Source organism: Tyto alba, unplaced genomic scaffold (genome assembly GCF_018691265.1).
Source record: "Tyto alba isolate M040663 unplaced genomic scaffold, T.alba_DEE_v4.0 Super-Scaffold_13, whole genome shotgun sequence".
Lineage (NCBI taxonomy): Eukaryota > Metazoa > Chordata > Aves > Strigiformes > Tytonidae > Tyto > Tyto alba.
This window is the reverse complement of record NW_024881275.1, coordinates 37198952-37222884: the sequence shown is the minus strand read 5'-3', so window position 1 is coordinate 37222884 and position 23933 is coordinate 37198952. Positions and strand designations below refer to the sequence as shown.

At 39.8% G+C, this 23933-nt stretch overlaps 1 protein-coding gene across 2 annotated transcripts; it reads left to right on the top strand.

The window, feature by feature from the left end:
* The first annotated feature begins 113 nt into the window (after window positions 1-113).
* On the top strand, window positions 114-23347 carry SLC35D2 (solute carrier family 35 member D2). 2 transcript variants are annotated; one of them, XM_032985614.2, is made up of 12 exons: window positions 114-368; window positions 2803-2836; window positions 5430-5516; window positions 8216-8283; window positions 10345-10416; window positions 12376-12444; window positions 13475-13577; window positions 14940-15032; window positions 17280-17347; window positions 18081-18159; window positions 19877-19959; window positions 20556-23347. In XM_032985614.2, the coding sequence occupies exons 1-12, from the start codon at window positions 229-231 to the stop codon at window positions 20656-20658; spliced, it is 999 nt and encodes a 332-aa protein (XP_032841505.2). In that variant the 5' UTR covers window positions 114-228; the 3' UTR covers window positions 20659-23347. The 2 variants fall into 2 exon arrangements, with proteins under 2 accessions (XP_032841505.2, XP_042643616.1); XM_042787682.1 differs by lacking the exon at window positions 10345-10416.
* Window positions 23348-23933: the final 586 nt, after the last annotated feature.

Sequence of the window (23933 nt, the reverse complement as noted above, 5' to 3'; positions counted from 1 at the left end):
TGGCCGAGCCTCGAAGGGCCGCGGCGGAGGTGGGTGCGCGGCTGCGGGACCCCGCCGGCTGGGCCCCCGCACGGCCAGGCCGCGCCGCGCCCCGCCCCGCCCGGCCTGCCGGGGTGCGCCCTGCGGCCGCCGCCGCCCGGGGCCGAGGCGGGCCGGGCCGGGGAGGAGGAGTGGCGAGGGCCCGGTCGCCCTGGAGCGGGGCGCAGGCGGACCCGGCTCGCCGCCGCCATGAGCGCCGGGCAGGCCGCTGGGGAGGCGGCGGGCGCCGCCTCACCCTCGGCGCTGCCCAGGGTGCTCTCAGCCCTCTTCTACGGGGCGTGCTCCTTCCTCATCGTGCTGGTCAACAAGGCCCTGCTCAGCGCCTACAGGTGAGGGCCGGAAGGGCGGGCCGGGCCGCAGGCCGCGGCGGGGCGGGCGGCGGGGCCTGTCCCGGCCCGTCCCGGGCGGCCGGCTGGTCTGGCGGCGCTGCCGCCCTTCTCCCGGCGAGGGCAGGTCGTACCTGGCTGCCGAGGCGGAGCGGGGCCGCGCCGCCCCGCACCGCCCGTGGGGGGAAGCGTGTTCATTGCCGCTAGCGTAACGCGGGGGCGTCGGTGCGGCGCGGGTCCCGCGGCAGTCCTCTGGCACACCGGCACGGGCGGTCTGGCCCCGCAGCTGGCGGGGGGTGGGCTGAGGCGACGGTCGTTTTCTACATTCCCAGACCCCATTTGTGCCTTGTACGGACCACTTCCGCAACACCGCCCGGCGGCAGAGCCCTTGGCAGGTGCGTTTCTGGGGCACGCCAGTCTTTTCCTCGAAGGAAAGGCGCGTTTCTGAGGCATGCCAGTGTTTTCCTGGAAGGAAAGGCACGTTTCTGAGGCATGCCAGTCTTTTCCTTTGCTGGTCACACCAGATCACACCCTTCAGGGAAACAGTTTCCCCTAATTGTTTCTCCCAGGCACTCTTGTTACCTTCTTGCGATCACCTTTCTTGCTGGAGGTAGCCAAAATGAAGAGCGAACCTCAGAAAAATCTCTTTAACATAAAAACACTGAAGAACTACGTCTTTGACTTGATGAGGCAGCCCGTATGGAATCATTATCCTGCAGCTGTGATCTTCTCACTCTTAATATTCTTTATTTAAAAGGTTTGCTCTCGTTTTTCTGGGTTTTAGCTCATCGTGACTTAGAAAAGGGAAAAGAAGAAACAAAAGGAAAAATGTTAAAAAGAAAAAATTGCTGTTCTTTTCTGACATTCAGTGCTATTTGAGCACATAATAGCTGTGTGTAATATATCTCCCAGAAATGTTACATGGGGCAGGTTGAGATTTTGTTTTATGGTGGTTTTCATCGTACAATCAGCAAGTCTTTGGCATATGTCTAGCACATCCATGAAAGGTAATCAAGGACAGCGTGCCCATCGGTAAGCCTAAATTTTGTATAAAGAGTATACAGCATTGCTGGGAATGTTTAGAACTCTGCAAATCAAAAAGCTCTGGAGAAATCTGTGTAGAACGGATGAGTGAAGTCTCCATATTTATGTGGTATAGCTGTAAGTACAAACCAAAACACAGTTTAGGTGTGTCATAATTATAAACGGAAGTCCTGTTTCTTCTGCTTTCTGTCACCTCCTCCCCGATACCTCTGTTTCCTGGAATCTCTTTTGCTACTGGCGTTTCCTAACCCTTTCTCTACATTGTGACCCCAGTGTCCTTATGGCCTTGCTGCTGCAGTTCGGGGCGTTTCTTTCTTTTGCTAATACTGTGTTCCTGTCCCAGAGATGCTCATTTGAGATGTACATTTCTCAGCACACCAAACAGTAGTATAGCAGTCCTGGTGGCTTCTGTGATAAATAGCCACAACCTCAAGGAGCCTTGATAATAGAAAATTACAGAGCTTGTTGAGAATGTGGACCCTCCTTAGGCATTTGTTAGTGCAGACGTGCAAAGAGGATGAAATGGGTTTGAGAGTCTCCCCGGATGCAGTTTTCTGTCTGACCATCACTGACAGTGCAGTCCACCAAAATGCTGTGTGACCCCTGGGGGGCAGCAGGAGTTATCATGTTCAGGGGCCAAAAGCTTTTGGGCAGAGAGGCTCCAGACACTGCTGGTTATGGAATAAGGCAGCCATCCATTGTAAATGACTTCTTTGCTTGTATTTCAGTATGCATACAGAGAACTAGCAGTTACTGCCACACCTTTATTGGTTTTAGCTTGATGTAGGTTTAGGGGAGAAAACAGAGGCACTCAGGCTCTTAAGATGTCCTGCTAGAATTTCTACTTTCTTAACATTCAAGTATCGATGCTTTCGGCTAAAGCTAACTGGAGCAGTATGGTAGGAATTTAGCTGTTTTAGCAGGCAATAGATGTTTCTACAACATTTACCTAGGTACTTTACTTTCCTTTCACAAAATCATACTGCTAGTGTATCTGGGCTGTGGGAGATAAGGTTCCAAGTTAGGGCGAGTGGGAGAGGTTCAACTTACGATACCATCTCAGAATGTATAGTGTATATGGGAGGCCACTCAAAAAATGGTGGGTTATTAAGAGTTCTCCAAGTGTGTTACCTTCACTTAGAAATATCCCCAGAACAATTAGCAATTTAGAATTAATCGTCTGTGCGTATGCTATATTATTTGGATGCAGTTTGTGTTTTGCTGCAGAAATAAAATACAAGGATTCCACTAAGTGTAGAAGTTCCTGAGCACCTCAGAAAGACAGGCCAATCATCCACACGTCCAGTTGTTGACTTTGGTGCTAAATTTAAATTATTCTCATTTTAGTTTTGGTTTCTTTCCTTAATGTTAACTATCTGTTTATGCTTTTCAGCTTCCCATCACCAATGTTTCTTGGAATTGGACAGGTATGTTCACAAGCAAAGCACGGTAAATATACTTATTATTTTGTAAGTTAAACTAATGTTAGCATAGAGATATATTTTTTTTGGGGGGGGGGGAAATCTGTTACACTGCACTGCTTGTCTTTTGGATTAGGTACTCAGTAAGGAAGAATGAATTGTTTTAGTAAGATCAAAGAAGTTTCAGCTCAAGTCAAAACTGTTGCCTAGAAATAGTCATGTAAACGACTGGAAATGCCATTTTTCTCCTTGCAGAGTTCAGTAATTAAGAGATCTGGCCTTCCAAACTGTCAAGATTTGTTCTAGCAAGTGCATAGATCCAATGAGAGTCTGTCGTGGTTTGAACTCAGAGGGCAACTGAGCACCACGTAGCTGCTTACTCCCACCTTCCTCCCCAGCACTAGGAAGGTGAAAATGAAGCAAAAAGCCTCAGAAACCAAGATAAGGACAGGAAGGCATGACTCACCCATTATGGTCATGGGCAGAAGACAGACTCATTAGGGGAAGAAAAAAAAGATAACTTTAATTCAGACACTAACAAGAACACTTAACAGACGGAGTAGGACAGTGAGAAGCATTGCCACATCTTGAGAACACCTTCCCCCCACCTCTCCCTTCTTCCCGGGCTCAGTTCTGCTCCCAATATCTCTACCTCCTCCCCACAGCAGCGCAGGGGCAGGGAATGGGGGGTGCAGTCAGTGCTGCCACTTCCTTTATCTTCGGTGGGGGGAGCTTCTGGAACTTGTCCCCCCAGTTCCACCGTGGTCCCCTGCTCACAGGAGGCAGTCCTCCACAAACTTCCTCCGATTTGAGTCCCTCCCATGGGATGCAGCCCTTTCCGAGCTGCTCTGGTGTGGGACACCCCCTCATGTTGCAATCATCTCTGCGCAGAACTGCAACAGAAGGGGCTGCTTCTTCCCACAGGGTCCCGGCTGGCTTTGGGTGCAGCCACTTTCTTTGGTTGCGTCGGGCCCCCACACTGGCCATAAATCAGTGTCTGCTCCACTGTGGATCTCCATGGGTGGCAGGGGGGGCCGCCCTGCCGTCTGACCACAGGATACAGGAGGGTCTCTGCTCCAGCACACCTCCCCCCTCCTTCCCCCGTTCCTCCACTGACCTTGGTGTTCATGCAGATGTTACAGCTCCTTCTCTCAGGTCCCTTCTTAAATATGTTATCGTAGAGGCGCATCTGACTGGCTCAGCCTTGGCCAGAGGTGGGGCTGGCTTGGAGCTGTGGAAGCTTCAAGAAGCTTCTCACAGGGAGTCACTGGTGTAGCCCCCACCCCTGTTACCCCAAAATCCACCAGTCACTCAAACCCAGGACAGTCCTTGAGCGTTTCTGGGTTACATGCAGAGGTATTACCCTTATTTCTAGACAAATACCTATTTCCTCTCCCCCCTTTCCAAGCAGTTTTCCAGCCGGACTGCCACCCAATTTTGGTTCTTTGTTGCTTATTTACCTGTGGGCAATTTGAAATAAGTTTTCTGTTCTTTTGTGTTGTTAGTAGGCATCGGTAGTGACACCAAAGTTCAAACATTTCTGTACATGATCTATAAAGAAGAATGTGTGACTCTGCAGAGGGTTGGCTGGGGAAGGTGAAGCATTGAAGCAGGTGTTGTTTAAGCCAATACATTTAAAAGAGAGGATTTGCTTTCTGCCAAGGTTACAAGCTAGGGGTAGTGAGGAAGAAGTGAAAACAGGGTACTGCAAGTCTGACAACTCTGCTGTTAGGTGCTGAAGAGAGTAACGTCTTGTAAAGTCTTTGGTGTGTGAAAGGGGGAGAGAGAGTTTCACCCATCCAGACTGCTCAAGGAACCACACATTGTGTTTCAGTGGAAGCCAAGGACTAGCAAATGTGGCAGTAATTCAGTAATTTATATTAGGGGTAATTATATGGCTTTTTTTCTTTACAGAACTTAAGGCACAGTGGCATTTCCATTTTTTGCTAACTGATCCTTCCAAGATTTCCCTGAACACTTTGCAAAGTGCATATAATATGGTATAATGCTTTAGTCTGCAGAACATGACTCCAGACCATCCTCTAGATAGTCAATTATTATATTCTTGTATAAGGAAAATCTTTACCTTTTTTTTACTCCCTGGGACCAGTGTTAACTCTTAGGATGTGTGGTTGCTCAAATATTCTCCTTCATTCTGTCTGTATCTTTATTATTTCTTCCTCATGTTGTCAACAGACTGATCAATGCACTATTCCTGTTTCACATTACCAAAAAAGCTGTAAGAGTGATTCTGCAAACTAAACAACACTAAGTGAAAACAGCATGATTATTCTGGGATCGTGTCCTGTTCTATTTTCTCAGCTCCTTCTCAGCATGCATTGTTTCACAGGGTGCCACTAATTTTCTCAAGCTAGTAAAGCATATGGCTATATTGCACTTATAAATAAATAGCTATCAGAATTGATAAGAGTAAAGTTATTCCAGTTTATTAACTGCATGCTGTGTTGTTCTTTGAAGGAAATATATAATACGTAGCATTTGTCAAATGCATATAAAGATTTTGTCTTTGATACAGTTCTTTCATTCATACATTACAGTTCTGCTTTTATGTGACTTCTTGTTTTTTCTTTTTGTTTAGATGGCAGCCACTATACTTATCTTGTATGTGTCAAAATTAAATAAGATTATTCACTTCCCCAATTTTGACAGAAGTATACCTGTGAAGGTAAGGATTATGTAGGTCCTGATGATAATGGGAAAATGTTACCTCATACAGTGGCATTCTTTTTTATGGAGACAAGATATAAAATAACAGAAAAAAATGCATTTGTCAAATGTGATTATTTGTGTCTTTGTTTCATATAATACCGAATTTGATAATTTCACTGCAATATTTTGACCTTTTGTTTGCAGAGAAATCTGGTACCATTTTGTTATGCAGTACATGGGAAGGGGTGCTGTACCTTCATACAGGTGGATAAACTCTTATAGGATTCCCGAAGTATTTTTTCGGGATGTATACAGCTCCCTATGGGATCAGTGGAAGATCTGTGTTTAGGAAATAATTTTGATCAGGAAGGGAGAGAGACTGCTTGGAAATGGGACATGTGATAAAAAATGTGATAAAAAATGGGACATGTGATAGAAAAAGAATATGTGGTAGATCAAAAATGCGAAAAACAGTTGACTCAACACGTAGGAGGGGCTAAGTAATGCCCACTGAAAACACTAGGTAGGGGCTAGCTGCATTGTACAGGCCTTGAGTGTGTATGGTCTAAAGAGGCAGGACAGGGAAAATATCAGAGGATCTTTTATTATCTCAGATTGGGAAATAGGATCTGAGATTACTGCAGCAGTGGTCCTTGTAGATTTTTGCATCCATATGCAGTGTTGCTGGAGCTTTGCTTTGATGCATAAGCCTGTGCATTTATGACGTGTTGCAGGATATTGGTCAGTGTTTGCTCAGAGATACAGAGTTAGCTCCCACCTCCGCTACAGTGCTCAGAAGTCATAGCTTTTCAGGCCAGCATCTTCATTGCAAAATCTTGTGTTACTGTCAGTATGAGGTTTGCGATGAATGTCTTGCAGCCATTGGTGAATGCTGTTTATTCTTAATGCATGTTGAAATCATTCACATTTCTTCATGTAAAGATCCAAACTATGAAAGAAGATATCCCAGTGAGTAATTTTGAGTTCTGCATGTAAACAACTTGTTGAGACCATGATAAGTTTCTTCCCTCTGCCTCCCTGAGTCCCACTACTGTCCCTGTCTGCTGTTGCCTTCACTTTAACATCAGTATAAAGACATTAAAAAAATACAGCATCCATTTTCTTTGTCTTAATTATATCTATCCTTTGGAAGACTTTCCTGGATATGGCAGGAGCAGTCAGCACTGCAGCATCCAGGACTTGTAGTGCTGGATTGGGCTAGACACGGTCAATTAGCTGGATTGCTCATTGTTGATTTCTTTACTTTTTAAAGCACCCTCTGACCAACTCTTTATCCTTTTGACAACTTTTGCTTTTATTGACACTAAGATCGTCATTGCTTTTCACTCCTGGACTGGTTTATGTCCTCAGTGCTTTCAGCTAGAATTTTAAAGTAGCATAGTGGTTATTTTAGTGACAAAGCTTTGGAGTTCTTGACCCTTTTTAGGTAAATGTTTCACTGATCTCTGATGTTGTGTTGGGTGTTGCAATTTTGTCTTTACAATAGATGAATTTCAGAGGAAAGAGAATGTAATGTCAGCTCTGTTTTTATCCTATGAATGAAATAAACCACATTTTTCTACACAAAAATCTGCAGAAGAGGTAGAACGTTACAAAAGTTTTGCGAACTTATGTTGACAGGCTGAATACTGATTGTTACTTATACTCCTGTTTACTTTATAGTTCTATTTATTTTTACTGTTACATTCACTTAAAAGTTAACTATAGTTAACTTTTACTGCACTTCTCTCTCCTCTTTGCTGTAAAATAAATTCAGAATTTTTAATATAGATAAAATGCAGCCCACTCCTCAGTATGCTTTTCCAGCACACAATACTTTGAGAGGGCATAGCCTCCAACAAACATAGTGTCTCCTGGAGCATGTATAAGCACAACAGCAGCTGTTACACGTTAGGATAGAGGATCTGTTTTGTTTTTCTGCCATTTCAGCTCCACTTGACTGATAGTGAATGAGACTAGATATACACACCACCTTTGTCCCCACTGATTACTTTTATTGGTTTTAATCTTCTGCAACTTTTCTGTAGTCAGAGAATTGATAGCTTTGAGCTGCAGCTGAATATTTTGTAGGGATCCCTGACTTCTTGCACATTTTCTCCAGGCTGTGAAGTTCTGTTAATGTTTCTCTGTATTGTGTTAGGGCCTGTATGTTTCTGTGTGAGTCAGTCTCGTAATGCTAGAATCTGGAAAAGGTAAAGTTTAATTTACTCCGAAATACTTACCTTTCATTTCTAGTATCTCGCATAGCATAATATGTTGGGCAGATCTAAAATACTAATATTTCCAGCGTGCCTAGAGAAGCACAGCATACTTAGTTTATTCATTCTTTTATTCCACCTGTTCTCTTGTTTATTTAGCTACGGTTATTAATACTACTTTTATACCTAAAATTCAAATGTTAGAACGGGTTATAGTAATTAAAATAAAACTGATTAACATTTACTCTCAATGGAGTCTGAGTCTCATTAGAGGTAGATTGCGGCTCTTCTAATGAAATCAGTGAAGCTGTTGTCATGATTGGTCACATGAACGAGAGCTGCAGATCAGTTTACAGCATAATTACATTTTTTTCCTTAAAAAACCCCTCTTTCTTTCTAAAAGTGCATCTGATACTACAGTTACCAATTTCTCTCAAGTTTCTCAACAGTGCTTCAAAACATAATAATCTGAGTTGTGCTTTTAATTTTATCACAGTTGTTTCCTCTGCCTCTGATTTATGTTGGAAACCACATAAGTGGATTATCAAGTACCAGCAAACTCAGGTACAGTAAATGGAAGTTATAAGTAGACTGTTTGGATTTTACCCTTTTCTTTTGGGGGGGGTGGGGGGTAAAAAATAAGCACTGAAGAAGAGCATTGCTTAGGGACTTAAATGCATGTGATATCTGTCTGTTTAAACCCCTGATACAATTATGAAATTCTTAGCCAAATATTTGATCTGTTTACAAGTTCTGTGCTTCCTTTAAGGGGGACTTAGCCAGGCCTGTAGTTACAGAAAATCACAATACTCCTCTCTAACATTTAAAGTGCTTTCACTTTCCTCTCACACCCAAGCATCCAGCTTTTCCTGGGTGTCCTCACCAGAGTGGTTGAAAGCTGTAAAAAAGACATTTTTGAAGGAAGAAGAGTAGAGGAAAGATTTGTACCATGATGTCAGTGCAGGTTATTTAGGAATTGCCAAGAGACGGAGAAACAACTGTGTAGTGGGATGGTGGTGGTGACCTAGCCCTGGTGAGCACCAAAAGCAGGTGGTGGGGAGATAAGGGCTCGCTGGCTCCTGTATGCCTCTAAGCATAGATCCACTTACACGTTAGTGTTAAAAATGTGTAATCTATGTAGAGGACCTGCTGCAGTAGATTAGATGACCAAATTTTCTATGGAAGAGGAGTGTAGAAGCAGGATGGCTGCACCAGGATTGGAGAATACAGCACTGCCATTGCAGAGGTTTCTTGTATGTTATTACAGGCTCCTGAGGATTTGGCAGTATGCTAAACCAAAATGGAGAATTTTGCAGGTTTTCAGCATTTCAGAACTTGGAGACAGCTGCTGGGAGAGGAAATTTATCACTTTTAATTAATTTACATTTATTTTTATTTATAGAATTAATTTTCACTGGCTAGCAACATTAGAAGCCTGATTCTGCAACCCTTTCTTGCACACATTCAGAAGTTGTTTCACTGAAATGACTGTTCAGGCAGACATAAGGACTTTGGCAGTACTGTCCCTAGTAGCACTTCAGCCACTGTGAATACGGAAGTAGTTTCAATCCTGTGAAAGTTTGATTCATGGGTTCTTTTCTGTTTCCCTAACTGTAATTTTAAAATAAAAAGTTAGTAGGCTATTTTAAACATCAGTGCATCATCTCCTCCTCCTCTTGCTGACATATCTCTTTTAGATTTGCTGTTCATAACTAATTTTGATAAGAGGAAAGTAAGAATGGCAGCAGTGTTTCTACCATTAACATTTTGTTATGTTGTGTTTTGTTACATTATGTGACATTTGTTTACATGATGGAATTTTCCACCTTGTTTGAGTTGTCTATAAGGCGTAGGTGATCGTATGCATAACTTCAAAATGTCTGTTGTAAAGTGATTAAACTGTGTTAGGATTTGTATAATTTATTAATGCAGTTGCTAATAGTTACCTTAAACAGAGGATTAATTGGTCTGTATGACCATGCTGTCAGATTTCCATAGTGTCAGATGCAAGTGTTTTCTCAAATTAATCAAAAAGGTTTCCAGCTGCATTAGTTCATGCAGACCAGCAATATGTTTGATAGTAGCCACTTGGTAGTTGCATCAGGTCTCACCTTTAGTGTTTTTTGTTCTTTCTGTGATTTTTTTTCTTGTGTATTTATTTTACTTTTTTGGAAGCACAGCTTGTTTACTAAGTGTGATTGCTTTGTATTTTATTTCTGTGTTTTCAGAGACAGGTTAATTGTGTGTTGTCTAAGTTTACAACAGAAATAATTATTACTTACCCTACCCATGAATTCTGCAGAATTATTTCATAGGAGCTGTGCTAAGTAGAAAATAGCTTTTATATTCAATTTCACTGATGCAGAGGGACCTTCCAGAAGGTAGCCAGTTGCATTGTTTTACAAACTGGTGTATCTTGTTATTTTCCAATTATCTGATTATCTAATCTGCCTCTAGTGTCAGACTGACATTTTTAAAAATATGCCAGGTAGCTGGGAATTTGTTTTGGCTGCTTATTGCTGAACTAATGATTTCATCCTCTGGTTAGTAAAATTAGGTAAAAATTAGGACATAAAAATTATGTTAATCTGAAGCTATATTTGGATTTTTTTTTTTTTTTGACAGTTTGCCGATGTTTACAGTGCTCAGGAAGTTTACCATTCCACTTACTTTACTGCTGGAAATCATCATACTTGGGTGATCCTTTTTTTTTTTTTTTTTTTTTTTCATTTAAAATACCTTTATTTTAGCTTGTATCAAATGGGTTACTTGTGGCATCTCATGAGAATATTGAATGAGTGCTTTTTACTGACAAACAGAGAAAAGCAAAGAAAGTGGTTCTATGTAGCTTTTTTTGAAGACATAGGTACATGTATTAGTGAATAAGGAAAAAAAAAATTCAGCTTGCTCTCGTTCACACAGCTCATTGTCTTGACTGTTGCACAGGAATAAGGTAAGCAGAGCACAACACAGACACTTGTAGTGGTTATGGTTTGTGTCTCATCTCAGAGGCCCCTAAGCTGCAAATGGCTTCAGATAGGCAGACCCTCTGTCTCAAAACAATGATCATAGTATGTCAGTCTGCTTGTGTAGAGGAGCTTTCTGGGTCAAGTCTAAAAACATACCAGTTTAATGAAGCAAAATGGTATCTACCAGTGTGCTGTTAGATCAGAGAACTCCTTAATTATATATACCTGTGTTATTTTTAATGAGAAATTAAGAAGTGTATGCTACTGCAGCTTGGGATCACTAGTTTCAGTTGTACTGACTTGGAAGAACAGAAATATAAGTATGTCATATTTTGTCACTGTCATAGTTTCATCCAGATGGCTTGTGCTCAGTTACGGTGAGGTCACAAGGGAGAAAGCACTTTGCTGAAGCTGAACACAGGCAACGTGAGAGTGATGGTCAGGGGAAAAGCTTTTCAAAAAGCCACAAGTAGACTGTCATTTCCTTTTGGCTGAAGCAGCAGTTGATCAACAGGGTTCATATTTGAGGATGCTCCGGGATTGTTTTCTAGTTGTAAGTTCGCACAGGGAAAGCAGAACTTGCTGTCTTCTCCTGTTGTCCTGAGGACTCCCACAAGCAAGTGTGGAAAATGTGAGTTAGGAAGGTTGTCACGAGTTCTGAGCTGGACTACGGCAATGTGGTGTATGAGTGCAAGCAACATCCTAACCTAAGGGAAGCTGAAGAGCAAAAGTCTGTATTCATGCAGACTGCTGCAGTGTATTTCATCAGGGCTGAAAATGGAAGAACTCCAGAGAGTCTATGTTGGCTCAGCTCAGGATTTGAAAAGCACTCAGGGTTTGGTTCGTTACTGTCAAGAGTTATGATCAAAGCTTAACATATCTAGAGACTGCATACAGCTTTGTTGTTGGAACAGTGTCCCGCAGCTGTGCTCCTTTACACACAGGATTTCTCCGAGAGTATTGTATACTTCATTTTGATGGATCTTTTCTCACAGGCCAGCTTAGAGCTCAGGCCTAGCCTGAGAAAATGACTAGGAGAATGTCTGAAAGGCACATTGCAGTATGGTGCAAAAATAAGTACGTAAGACATTTCTAAATAAAGTAATACAGGTATAAGAAGCGCAATAATTGATACGATACGCTTTTCCCTACTTTGTGGCAGTAGTACAGGTGTAGCTGTAGTGAAGAGTATCATAAGCTTCTGTGCTTTCCCCTTCAAGTACAAGGTTTCAGTTTTACTTCAAAATAAGTACCTATTTGAAAAATAGCCCAGATAGTGTGCTGTACAGACAGTATCTTCCCCAAGAAAGGTGAGGTGGAGAGCTACATGAGACATGTAGTGATTTTCCTTTACTGGATTACTGGAAGACGCTGAAATATGTCCATTATGTATACCAGTAAGAGTAAATTACAGTTTGTTCCAGCACTGTTACTTTAAACCTTTAATCTTTACTTTTAACATTATCTAGTAGCAGAATGCTCACAATGCTTTTTCAGTCTCTGTTCTCAGGGCCAAGGTCTGACAGCGTGGCACATAGTCAATCACATGGCTTCTGTAAGGTTATCAAGTCTGTGCCCTCCTGTTAAATGTTCTGTGATTATTAATTGCTTTGAAACTTTTCAGATGGACAGCCATTTAATCTCCTCGAAATAATGAAAATGTGAACTGTCTAATTTTTGTCTACAGGAAACGATACCCACTGAGTATTATAGTCAGCGTATTTGCCATCATTCTTGGAGCTTTCATAGCTGCTGGGTAAGGTTTTCATTTGTTATACAAAGACATGCTATGAGAGGAGGGACAAGAGGAGGATTTTTTCCTTGTTAAGTGCCAAGTAAACATAAGTTGAGATTCTGGATTACGTTGATTTGGAAAATCTCTTTACTGACATCATTGGGAGGTACAGGAATACAAAGGGAAAAATTTAACTCCAGCTGAAAGTATGTGGGTGCTTCTGTTTTTACCCCATAGTTTTTCCATGTTTGCAGGATCATAATTGAAGCAAGTTAAAACTGTGTGAGGAATGCTGCTTTTATTTCATAGTATTGGTGTATTTTAATAATCTTAGAAAAATATATTCTTGTTCTGGGTAAAGACTGATTTTTTTGGTTGTCAAATATTATTTTGAGTTAGGCAGTTTATTTCTTTAATCACTTTGAATAAGTTCAAATGTGACATTAAGTTAACAAAGCACTCATATGCTAGTCTCCTCTGTTTTCTTTCTGTTTGAATATTCCTTTACTTAACTGGAAATGTAATGTTATTTTTTGTTTCTTGGCTTTGCTGTGTACAAAGGTAAATAATTTCCATGTGATGTGACTTGGATAGAGCTATGTCCTATTAAATGAATTACCCGGTATCCATGAGGTAACTAGTCAAAACAGAAAGGATGACAATATGTCTGGTCTGACTGTAAAAAAACAAGTAGTCAGACTATTCCCTAGCTACTTTTTGTGTTAAAAGAAATAGGTAACTATACTCAGTAATAATTGGACAGGTTGTCAGGATTGAGACAGATGGACTTTTTTCAAAGTATGAAAACTGAACATTTCCTGCCACTTCCACACTGAGTACTGGGAACTCTTGATGACTCATTTGTGATGGTCCTGTGATTGGAGACATGTAAAGTACTTGGACTTACAAAGAAGACTTAAAGCAAAACCCATGACTTGCTGGAGTTCTCAGGATTTGCATTTCATCATTTATGATATTTCTCTAAGTAAACAAGGTATTGCAGTACACTATATACTGTTTGCTTATTTACAGCGTAATATTTCATTCCTAGGTCTGATCTGTCTTTTAATCTGGAGGGCTACACCTTTGTGTTGCTAAATGATATCTTCACAGCAGCAAATGGAGTTTACACAAAGCAGAAGATCGATCCAAAGGTAACTGTGGGGTGATTACATTGAATTTAACATTATGACAATATGGTAACAGTGGTTTACTTACTATATGACTTTGTGAATATGCAGTTATTAAATAGTTTCATTTGCTTTCATATTTCAGTTGATACATGCATCCTTAATACAGAACAGCCTGGGAAAAACGTATAATTAGTATCTCAGGACAGCTTAGATAAACAGCATGTTTTATTTTCTCCCAGGTCTTTTAGGCAGTTTGTAGTGGCTTTAAAATGTTCCTTTTGGCCAAAAAAAAAAAAAAATCCAAACTGAAAGCAAGTTCTTTACCTGTAAACTTGATACATATATCTAAGGAAGATGATTTTTTGACTAGAAACACACCTTAAGTGAGGTTTATGTAAAATAAACTTGTGGGTAGGAACAGGGACCTATCCAGTTTGAGTCAATAACCACAACAACTGTTGTCTCTTTTTTTCTGTCTAAAAGCAAGCCTACACCAAACTCTGGGATGCCAAAAAATTAGGCAATACCTTTATGTAAACATTGGGTAGGCTGCTCTTCCAATACAGTGCCATGAAAATGTAACCAAGCCATAGCAAAGAGCAGTTTTGAAGATGCTGGATAGACGTTTTGTCACTGACTTCTGTAGTTCAGTCTGTACAGTGGAAATATATAACTTTTAATAATCTCAGGAGTCACATTGAATCCAGTCTCTGTATTTTTCTTTATAAGCAGCCTCACAGTTTTCTGAAAAATACTGGGTTGCATTTTCAAACAAGATAAGCTGGAAAGATTTTCTAAGTATCATGGCTGAATCAGGAGGAAGGGAAGACTACATTTTCATTCCTCTAATCTTCTGCCTTTGTGTCAGGCAAGTTAACCAAGAGGATATATAGCATCCCTCCAGTTGCTTGAAGTTATATCAGTTACCAGTGATTACAGATGCTCCATCTAGAGTCAGACTTCCTTAATTTTCCTGTTATGTTGGCTCCAGGGAGCCATCCTGCCGTATGCTTTTGTGGTTGATTTGCAGTAGATGTAACGGGTAATCCTTTGGCCAGGCAGAGAATTATGTGGAGTCTAACACAACGCAGTTCTGGACCAGTGCCTTGGGAAGTTTCTGACTAGCTGGTGTTGTATAGAAACTGTTCAAGGTATTGTAAAGCAGTAATACTCTGCTGAACGTACAAACCAAGTGACCGAAGTGGAGACTCAGCTCAGTACTAAACACTGAATCCAATGATCACACGCTTGTATTTTAAATTGAAATGTATTTTGTTTTGTCTACTTGTTGACAATAATGTCAGAAGGATTGCCAGAGTAATATTTAGTATTTTGCTCCCAAATGGTTTGTAATTCCAAACAGCATGTTTCATTTTTTCACAGGAGTTGGGAAAATATGGTGTCCTTTTCTATAATGCTTGTTTCATGGTGGTTCCAACAGTTATTCTTAGCTTTTCTACTGGAGACTTTCAGCAGGTAAAGAACAATATTGCATATCTCAGACTGGTAGTGGTATTTAATTCATTTTTTTCAGCTGGGAGGTGGGTGGGTATTTTTGTTTGTTTGTTTGTTTTTAAAGAGGCAATCTTACCGCCATGGTAGTGACTAGGATTTGAAATAATTGACTTGGACTTGCCCTTTACAGGTAAAAACTTGTAATTATTTTCTCTAAGGAGAACCTGGATTTGTGTGATAGCTCTTACATGAGTCTTTGTTTAAGAACTAATGTATGACTGTGGCCTCTTAGCTAGAGCAGCTGGTTGGGAATCCAGCTGCACTGTGTAATTTGCCAGATGCTCTAAAATGAGATTGCAAATACCAAAACCAGACAATTTCCAATCCTTCACTCATTCTGATGCACATAACAGATTCCTCTCAATCTAGTTTAGTAACCTGCATTTTACATTCTCACAGAATGACAGCATGACTCTTCATAGGTAATCATGATACAGTGTAATACCATAGGCTGTATATTCTGGCATGTGACATATCAGACCAGGAGGTTTGTGTTTTTCTGGCTCTCTCACAGACTTACTGAGTTGCCTTTTTCTTACCAGTAAAATGAGTCTAGACGCTTGTATTCCTTTTTGGAAGTGTTTGAGATTTGCCACTGAAAATTGTTACAGAGCTTGGGAGTGTCACAAATCATTCCAACATCTTTGTTGTATGTTGTTGTGCCGAGCACTTGCATGATTCTGTCATTGTGATCTTAGAAGTATGCTTTAAGTGAACGTTCCCTGAAAATAATGGATTTAGATCAGCTCTGAGTGAGAAATCTCTTCTTGTGATGTCGGTCCATCATGACCTTGTGCCAATTTAGGAAATCGCAGTTGATGCCCTTGTCAGATGTAGTGGGGACTAAGTTTGTATGACTATAAGCTTTCTACTGCTTTCCAGGCAAACAGGGCTGGAGGCGTTTTGGGAGAACTGGACAGGGAAGTTTACCTTGTTGCTACATTTATTCCATGGGAGAAATAAAGAGTGTGTTGTGCTCACATGTTGTTTTGGCAAAAACAATTTAATGCTTAACTACCTGAAAAGAATAAATAAATACCAGAGAAATGCATAGTGCCTATTGTTTATATGCATCATCTTGGTCACTTAATATTAAAAATTCCATTACATTATCTGAATAACTGGTGTCAATGTGATGCAGAAATTAAATCACAGAAAAAAAGGAGAAAATATCAGTACCGTGTCTATGTGATACGGAGATTGCTTCTGCTCCTCCAGCTAGTTATGTAGTGGTAGCGGCCACGTCTTGTAGACTGCAGATTGTGAGTGTCCCAGTTACTCACTTCTCCTTCACCAGCTGGCTGACCGGGAGGACAGGAAAACATCACGCATACAGTAAAAGAGAAAGGAAGCCCCCAGAATGTCTCTCTGTAATACTTTGCAATTTGTTGTTGCACACCAGCACAATTCTAGCAGGGCAGAGCTGCCTGAGGTCCTGTTAATCTTTCTGTTACCTCAGGTGGTGGAAGCTCAGCTAGCCACAGGACAGCATGAACTAAGAGCCTTTGTCTTGTTTCTCAGAGATCTGTTCAGCCTTTTCTGAGTTTTCTGCTGATACAGGTGATTTTAAAATAACCAGATTAAAATGAGGCCTATCCTAGAGCTACCAGAGGTGGGAAAGAACCTGTGACAATTTTCTTAGTGACTGTTGTGTGTCATTGTGTGTGGTTTTTTGCTGCATGTCACTAAGTAGCAGACTTCAAAGTCATGATTTAGCCCTTTCATTGACCTTCATTGAATGAGAGACCTTAGTAATGTTTATTTAATCTACTTTTGAACAAAAAAATGCAGGCTTGCACCTTGAAAGCTGCTCAGAAATGATTCTGTGGTATGAAATAGATTTCAAGCTGATTATTTATTTATTTGCTTGTTCTCTCTGTCTCATAGCAACACTATTTATTATAGAGTATTAATCACAGTGTTGGTATCAGTATTTGTATTCGTTGCTTGCTGTGTGCAGTTTTATATCTGCACTGCTATACATGTTACAAGAACGTGTCTAGGTATTATGGGTGCTGTCATCCTGTTGTCTCTGAAGTTAAATGCATCAAACTGTTTCCAGTACTAATACAAATGTTTCATAATATAATATGAATCAAATGTATTTTTAGATTGTGCACATTTTCATATTAGCTACATTTTGTATGTGTTTACATTTAATTATATAGAACATAATTCTCCTTCTCTTTTTTTTTTTGTTTTTAATAGGCAACACATTTCCAGCACTGGACAAATTTTTTATTTGTCTTTCAGTTTATTCTTTCGTGCTTGTTGGGGTAAGGACACAGGGCAACCAAGTAAGATATTTTAGTGACAGTGTTTCAAACTGCAAATCTCAAATATAAGACTCACTAATAAGTTATGTTAAAATTGAAAGAAGATATATTTTTCCCCCAGGATTCTGTCTTGTCTTTGAATTATTTCTAATAGTGTAAACAACTGTTCCAGTACTATCTGTGTTGTTGACCTTGCAGGCCATTCAGCTTTTTACATTCCATACTCAGTATCTCTCTGCTGGCCATCTCTTCTGATTATCTAACTTCTTCTTTGCAGTTAATAGAAGCCCTTTAGAATAGGAATTGTTTCAGTGTGTTTGTTCTTTAAAGTACCTGTAGAAGTACGGGAGACTCAAAAGTAATGAAACAGTGCGGTGTTCCTGTTGGAACTGCAGAGTCAAAGGAAGAATAGGAAAATGTTCTGCTTTTTCACACGTCACCAACCAAGGGGTCAAACTAACCTCAAATACTGACATTTAAGAAGTGCAGAGAACAGGGATGACTCTGCTAGAGCTCAGGCAGCACATTTTAAGATGTATTTTGAGCACTCTCTATATGCACATCATTAACTCAAAATACAGATCCACAGAATCTTTTTGTAGGGTTTGGAATGGGTGGGATTGAGGATTCCAGCAAAATCCTTATCTGGAAAATGTTGAACATTTCAAAACACTGCTAAACTTCCAAACATCCTGGGAAGAATTTATAAAATTTTCTCGTTTACTTTATTTAGGTTTCTCTTGATGTATTCTACTGTCCTATGCAGTCATTACAATTCTGCGCTCACAACAACAGTAGTTGGTGCCATCAAGGTGAGTTATGAAGCAGAAGAGGGAGATGAGAATGCTTGAATAGACAAGGAAGAGCATTGACTCAGCAGTGATCCTGATTATGATTTGACCTGCACACTCAAAATGAGGGCTAATACTGAGACACTGCTTGGGCCAAACAAGGTCACACCACAAAGTGACCTAGTTTTCTTCCACTGAAGCTCAGGTATACTCTAGAAAGCAATGTGAGTATTGATTTATTTTTCTACAAAAGAAACTTGAACCACTTTTTAATTAAAAGATGTACATTTAACCACATTTTGTCTGATATTGTCACCTGCTTCTGTTCTTTATCAGGTTACTGTGAGTTAGTTGAGGTGGCCTGGTACAAATCCATTGCAAGCTGATACAGAATTTCCATTGCAGTTAGTACACAGAGCATTCATAGATGCAGAATAATGGCTAAGCTGTAGTAAGGAGTGTATTGCTTTATGCTTAACTGCTTCAACCTCTGTGTGAGAACTTGTATTCTAGCTGAATGGACTATTTCATTTTGACTTGTATAAATTCTGGTCAGTTTGAGCTACACCAAAACATACATGTCTTGAAAACTGAACTTGGTGTCCTTACAGTCTGTTTTCCCTAACCTAGTTTAATTTAAAACCAGTGCAACTCTCTTTGCGTTGATGAGGCCAACATGTCTGAGCTGGGTACATCAATGGCTGCCAAAGCACCTTTTTGTAGGCCAATTTGGAGAGAAGCATGGAGCTGTAAGCTGGAAAAGGTTTAGCAGAATCCGAACTAACTTAGGCACAGGAATAACAGTCAAGGTGCTCCCTTGCATCGGTGACTAAGGAAAACAATACCTCAAGCATAGCAAAATCTGCAAAAGGAAGATGGCAAGATTAATCTAGTAGATTTCTTTCTGTGGCCCTGGGAGCATTCTAAATTTTATATGTCTGCACTGAATCATTGAGATAGAGCAACATTATTTATATTTTCTGAGCAATAATAGTCTAGGAGGCGTTTTGAACAGCTTTAAAGTTGAGAAGCACTTTATGGTGCAGTAGTCCCCAGTAGAAACTGATAGAAATTATGTCATTGTTCAGGCTAGCTGCTAAAACATTTGAAACCAGCAAAGTGTTGGTAAAATGATTACACAGTTCTGTAGTTTTCCTTCTGTCTATAGGGGACAATTTTCCCAAAACTTGATGGGGGCAGGGTAAAAGGCAGAATCTTTTACTTTAAACTATGCCTGCCTGAACTTGAGTCAAGTGCTCTCAATGCACATTTAGTTGGCAAAGTAAGGAGGTGAACTTTTAAAGCAATAATAAAGAGCTTTTATTGTAACTTAAAAGCATACTTTTTATGCTTGAGAACCCAAAACCTGCTTTTAAGAAGTGGGATCTGAAAGGAGCCTTCCAGAGACTAAGAAGCAGCACATTTTCAGAAGGTAGCCATAGCTCCGTTTTGCCTAATATCAAATAGCTGATTTTATTTTTTTTTTCTTATTCTTTTTTCAGAAAGTCACTCTCAGTGCATTGCATGCATTTAGAAAACATACCAATTTTATGATTTTATTTTGCTGTTAAATTGCCCACAAGGCTTACATCCCATTAAACAAATTTAAACTCTGATTTTAGAGTGGCCAGCAACAGAATATAGCTGTTTCATTTGAAAAGTAAATTAATTGATATAATTTATATTCTTGGAGATGAAAACTGACTTTAGTAAATGCACGGCTTTTGTTTCCTTTCAGAATATATCGATTGCTTACATTGGAATGTTGATTGGTGGAGATTATATATTCTCTGTGTTAAACTTCATAGGGCTAAATATTTGGTGAGTGGAACTTGAAAAGCCTTTATTTATTAAAGCTGAAAAATTTTCAATGAGATATAGTTTTGTTTGATTTGGCCCACTTGGGTGATGCAGTTTTGAAACTACTGGCCTGAGGAAGCACTGCCTCAGAGTGTAACGTTCATGACAATTAGTTATGTCTTTTCATGTCTGTTTTCAGATATTGAATCTTACTGTAGTAGGATCTTAACTATGGAAATACGCCTGTAGTTGTGTGGGATTAAGTTAATTCTTTTTTTATGAGCAACAGTTCTGAGCTGTGAGGCTTCCAAGTAAAAGCCAAGTGGTGTGGGAAGTGAGAACACTGACTGAGTTGTGTCCATTGAATATGAGTTGTAACTTGCGAGTAGTTACTTCTAGTGCTTGGATGAATTGTTATGTCTATTTGTATGAGCAACTGCTAATTGATCTTTGTATACTCAGGACTAGTTTCTCAGATGGCTTCCATAGCTCTGAGGGACTCCTAATTTATGCTAGCTGGTATTCTTTATTCTTTTGAAAGGAAAGGTAATTACCTATAAAATGGTATATACAACATCAGGTATCTCTGACATCTCTGTTCATTCTCTTTTCTTTAGTATGGTAGGAGGACTGAGATACTCGTTTTTAACCTTAAGAGGAAGCAACAAGCCTATGCAACCTGGGGATGAAGAGCATGCACTTCCTGAGTCAAAGAGTTAGCCAAAATGCCTACCTTGAAAGAGACTGAAGATACCAGTTTGTTTGGCATTGCGGAGAACTTATTAAATAAGTATATGCTGCACCATATTTGGAACAAGAAAAAAAAAATCTACCTCAGTTGCCACAGATACGCACACAATTCATTGGTTCAGAAATATTCTTGCTCACCATGTTTTCCACATGTGGAAAAGTTTAATTTTAGGTTTTTTTTTATATACCATGAGCTAATTTATAGGAAGGAATGCCATGATCAAATCTCAGTTTGTAAAGTTCTCCATTTACCTGTACTTTGGTGCTATTTGTATTCAGCAAGATCTGTGAGTTCTATTTCAGAGTCTGCCAGTACTTTCTGAGGCAAAATACCTGTGAAGATCATGAGGATTGATTCACCATTGCCTTATACCATATGCAATCTTTGATATCAGTGAAATGATGAAAGATGCTAGAATGATTTCACATGCGCATTTGCTCATGTGTAAGTGATGTAGAACATATGGGGCAAAGAGGAGATGTGCCCCCACATTGTTCCCTGTGTGTTGACTAAAGAATTCAGAGTATGGCCTAGTGTGCTCGGTATACATTGTGTAGACATTCTCTTCCAATCTTTTCCTTATCCTGAATAACATTATGGTGTTCTGCTGCAATTGTCACTGTTCTTGTAAGTGAACTCTCATAACTTTGCTGCAGGATCAAGGAGAGAAGGAAATTCAAAAAGGATTTTTTAATATTTAAAAAGATTTTTTTGTGTGTGAGCAAGTACCAAACAGGTGATTAGGAGGGATAACAATGGTAAATCTATTTTTGTTTAGGTACATTCATCTTTTCATATCACTGTCCCCTCCTCTGATGTTTTGTCTATAATTGCCTTTCAGTGCTGCAGAGAAGTGATGCTACTATGTACAAACTACAAAAGGGGAAACTGATTGACATGGAAGATTAACTTCTTTTTAAATGAGAAAGTATCAGTGTCCTGTTGTCTTACATATGCAGTGAGAGTTTATCTGGTACTAGTTTACACTTAAAATTCAGAGCGAGGAATCGTAGGAAGCCCAGGGGGTTGCTACAGTGGGCAAGGCTGGTTGAGTTGTTAAAAAAAAGGTCCAGAAAGTGATGTTACTCAGTTACCATCTGAGACAATAATGGCATTGCTCTGTATCTTTATTTCCTTCTCTGAAATTACAGTTGATAATGCTTACCTATGTTTCTGAGGATACAGCATTAATAGAGCATTACACGGTAGAAGCATTGCAGCACTGGAAGACAGCAGAGTAATTAATCTTGTTGAAGTTCTCAATTCCCTGCAAGCATTTTTTAAGCCAAGATTGTTTAAAATAATCAAATCAACATAAGATTTTGGAAGACCTTGACATGGAACCAGCTCATTTGATTCCTGATTGAATTAAAATACAGCTAAATCTGAAAAGCATTACTCTGTGTGTAACACATGAGTGACCGGACTGGATTAGATCTAAGAAATGTGAGTAGCTCACACCAGAAGCTTCAGAGGATGACCAGGCTGCCCACTGCCTGCGTGGATTTGAGTGGCAAGAGAAGCAGTGACTTGCAGCTATTAGAAGTGGAATTCAAGGGCATAGTCAAAGTGGAAACAGAAGTCTGAGCTATCCAGTTTCTCCCAGCTGGCTAAGAGATGTGCCTTTAATTTTCTACCTATCAAAGAGCTGGGGAGGGAAAGGGTCACTGCAGATATTTTAGAGAGATCTTCTGTTTTTAAAGATTTCCTTCATACTTAAAAAGCCTTCAGTATTATTGAGTGTATTCTTTCATAGAACTCCTCTTTCTCCAGGTCATCTCTACCTCCAGAATCCCAGTTACTGCACCTCAACTGTCAGCAGTGGGACAAGGCATTGGAGGGTTTTCATTAATTACGAAAAGATTATGAGAGTGCCATTTGATTGCAATACTGATGGACACACAACGGCAACTGCTAAATGAGATGTAGTTCCCACAAAGGAACAGCTACTGTATGCATTTAATTAATTAATATTTTGCTATACCTTTTATAAATAAAGAGATACAGATTACGGTTTTAACAAGTTTATCATTTTCTTTGTGGATGGACATATAAAATGCTTTCAGGCAAACATGGATAGCACCGATATTTGCTTTCTGTGTGATCTGCTGCTGTGTAGTGTACTTGAAGTAGTTTCATTAGTTCATTCTATACTGTAATAGAAGTGATTTTATTTTATTCATTGTTCCTGTCATGTTTTTGAAGTGCTTCAGACTTAGACTTCTTACCTGAAATACAGACCTGATTCTCACAGTCTTTATGATAGTATTACTCAGAATAATTTAAAAAATAAATGTAGGAGTAACGAAAAGTAGGTTCTGTTTAGAAGAACTTGAAAGTGATTGTATCCTTTCACAAAACAGCTCAATTTCAGTCAATTACTATTTCCTCTATATCTGCAGAGATAATGTTGATTCCAGTAAATTTGCTCGTCAAAACTGGAAATACGGGCTCAACCAGGACAACGATCATGTTAGAATCTAGGCAATTATGGAAATGGCTGTTTTGTTCAGAACCTCAGTAATTGTGTCTTTCAGTTAATAAGGTAGTAATTTAAAACTGATTTCTCTTAGGATACATCTGTAGATAGTCCTAACCCTACTTTTCTACAGTTTTCACATTAGCTCAATGAAATATTAAAGCATTTGTAAAACTGGATGACTCATTTGCTGTGTGAAACGTAATTTTTTTTCTTTTGGAAAAATGGTAAAAATGTTTAGACAAAACCTTAGTCTGCAGAATACGTATTTAAAAAATTAGTAAGTGGGCTAATTTTAAGAAATATTGGACTGACTTCTGGGAGTCACATTCCCTCAGAGAACTGTCTCGTGGTTTACATGCTGCTAGCTACAAAACTTGATTTTCAGCAGTCAGTCCAGTATTTTTAAAACTTCTTAAGTTCTACAGATGGCAAGGTGTACTTACAAGGAAACGCACAAACTTAAAAACAGTAACTGGACTGGAAAGGAATATTGTACCACCTACTGATCTGCTCATATTCTTAATTTTATAGGGATCACTTATCAGTGCATTAGCTATTAAGAGAGAAGTAGTACAGTGGTCACCCAAAGGAGCTTTCTACCCATGCAATGTGTAAAGTTCTTGCAGTGATTCCTGTGGAAGGCAGAGAAGCAATACCTCAGAAAAAAAAAACAGACTGGGCTGGATGAACAGTTCTTCACATTCATAAGAATGTATTATTTTTCCTGTCAGTATCTTGACCTGATTCACAGATATTGGGCCC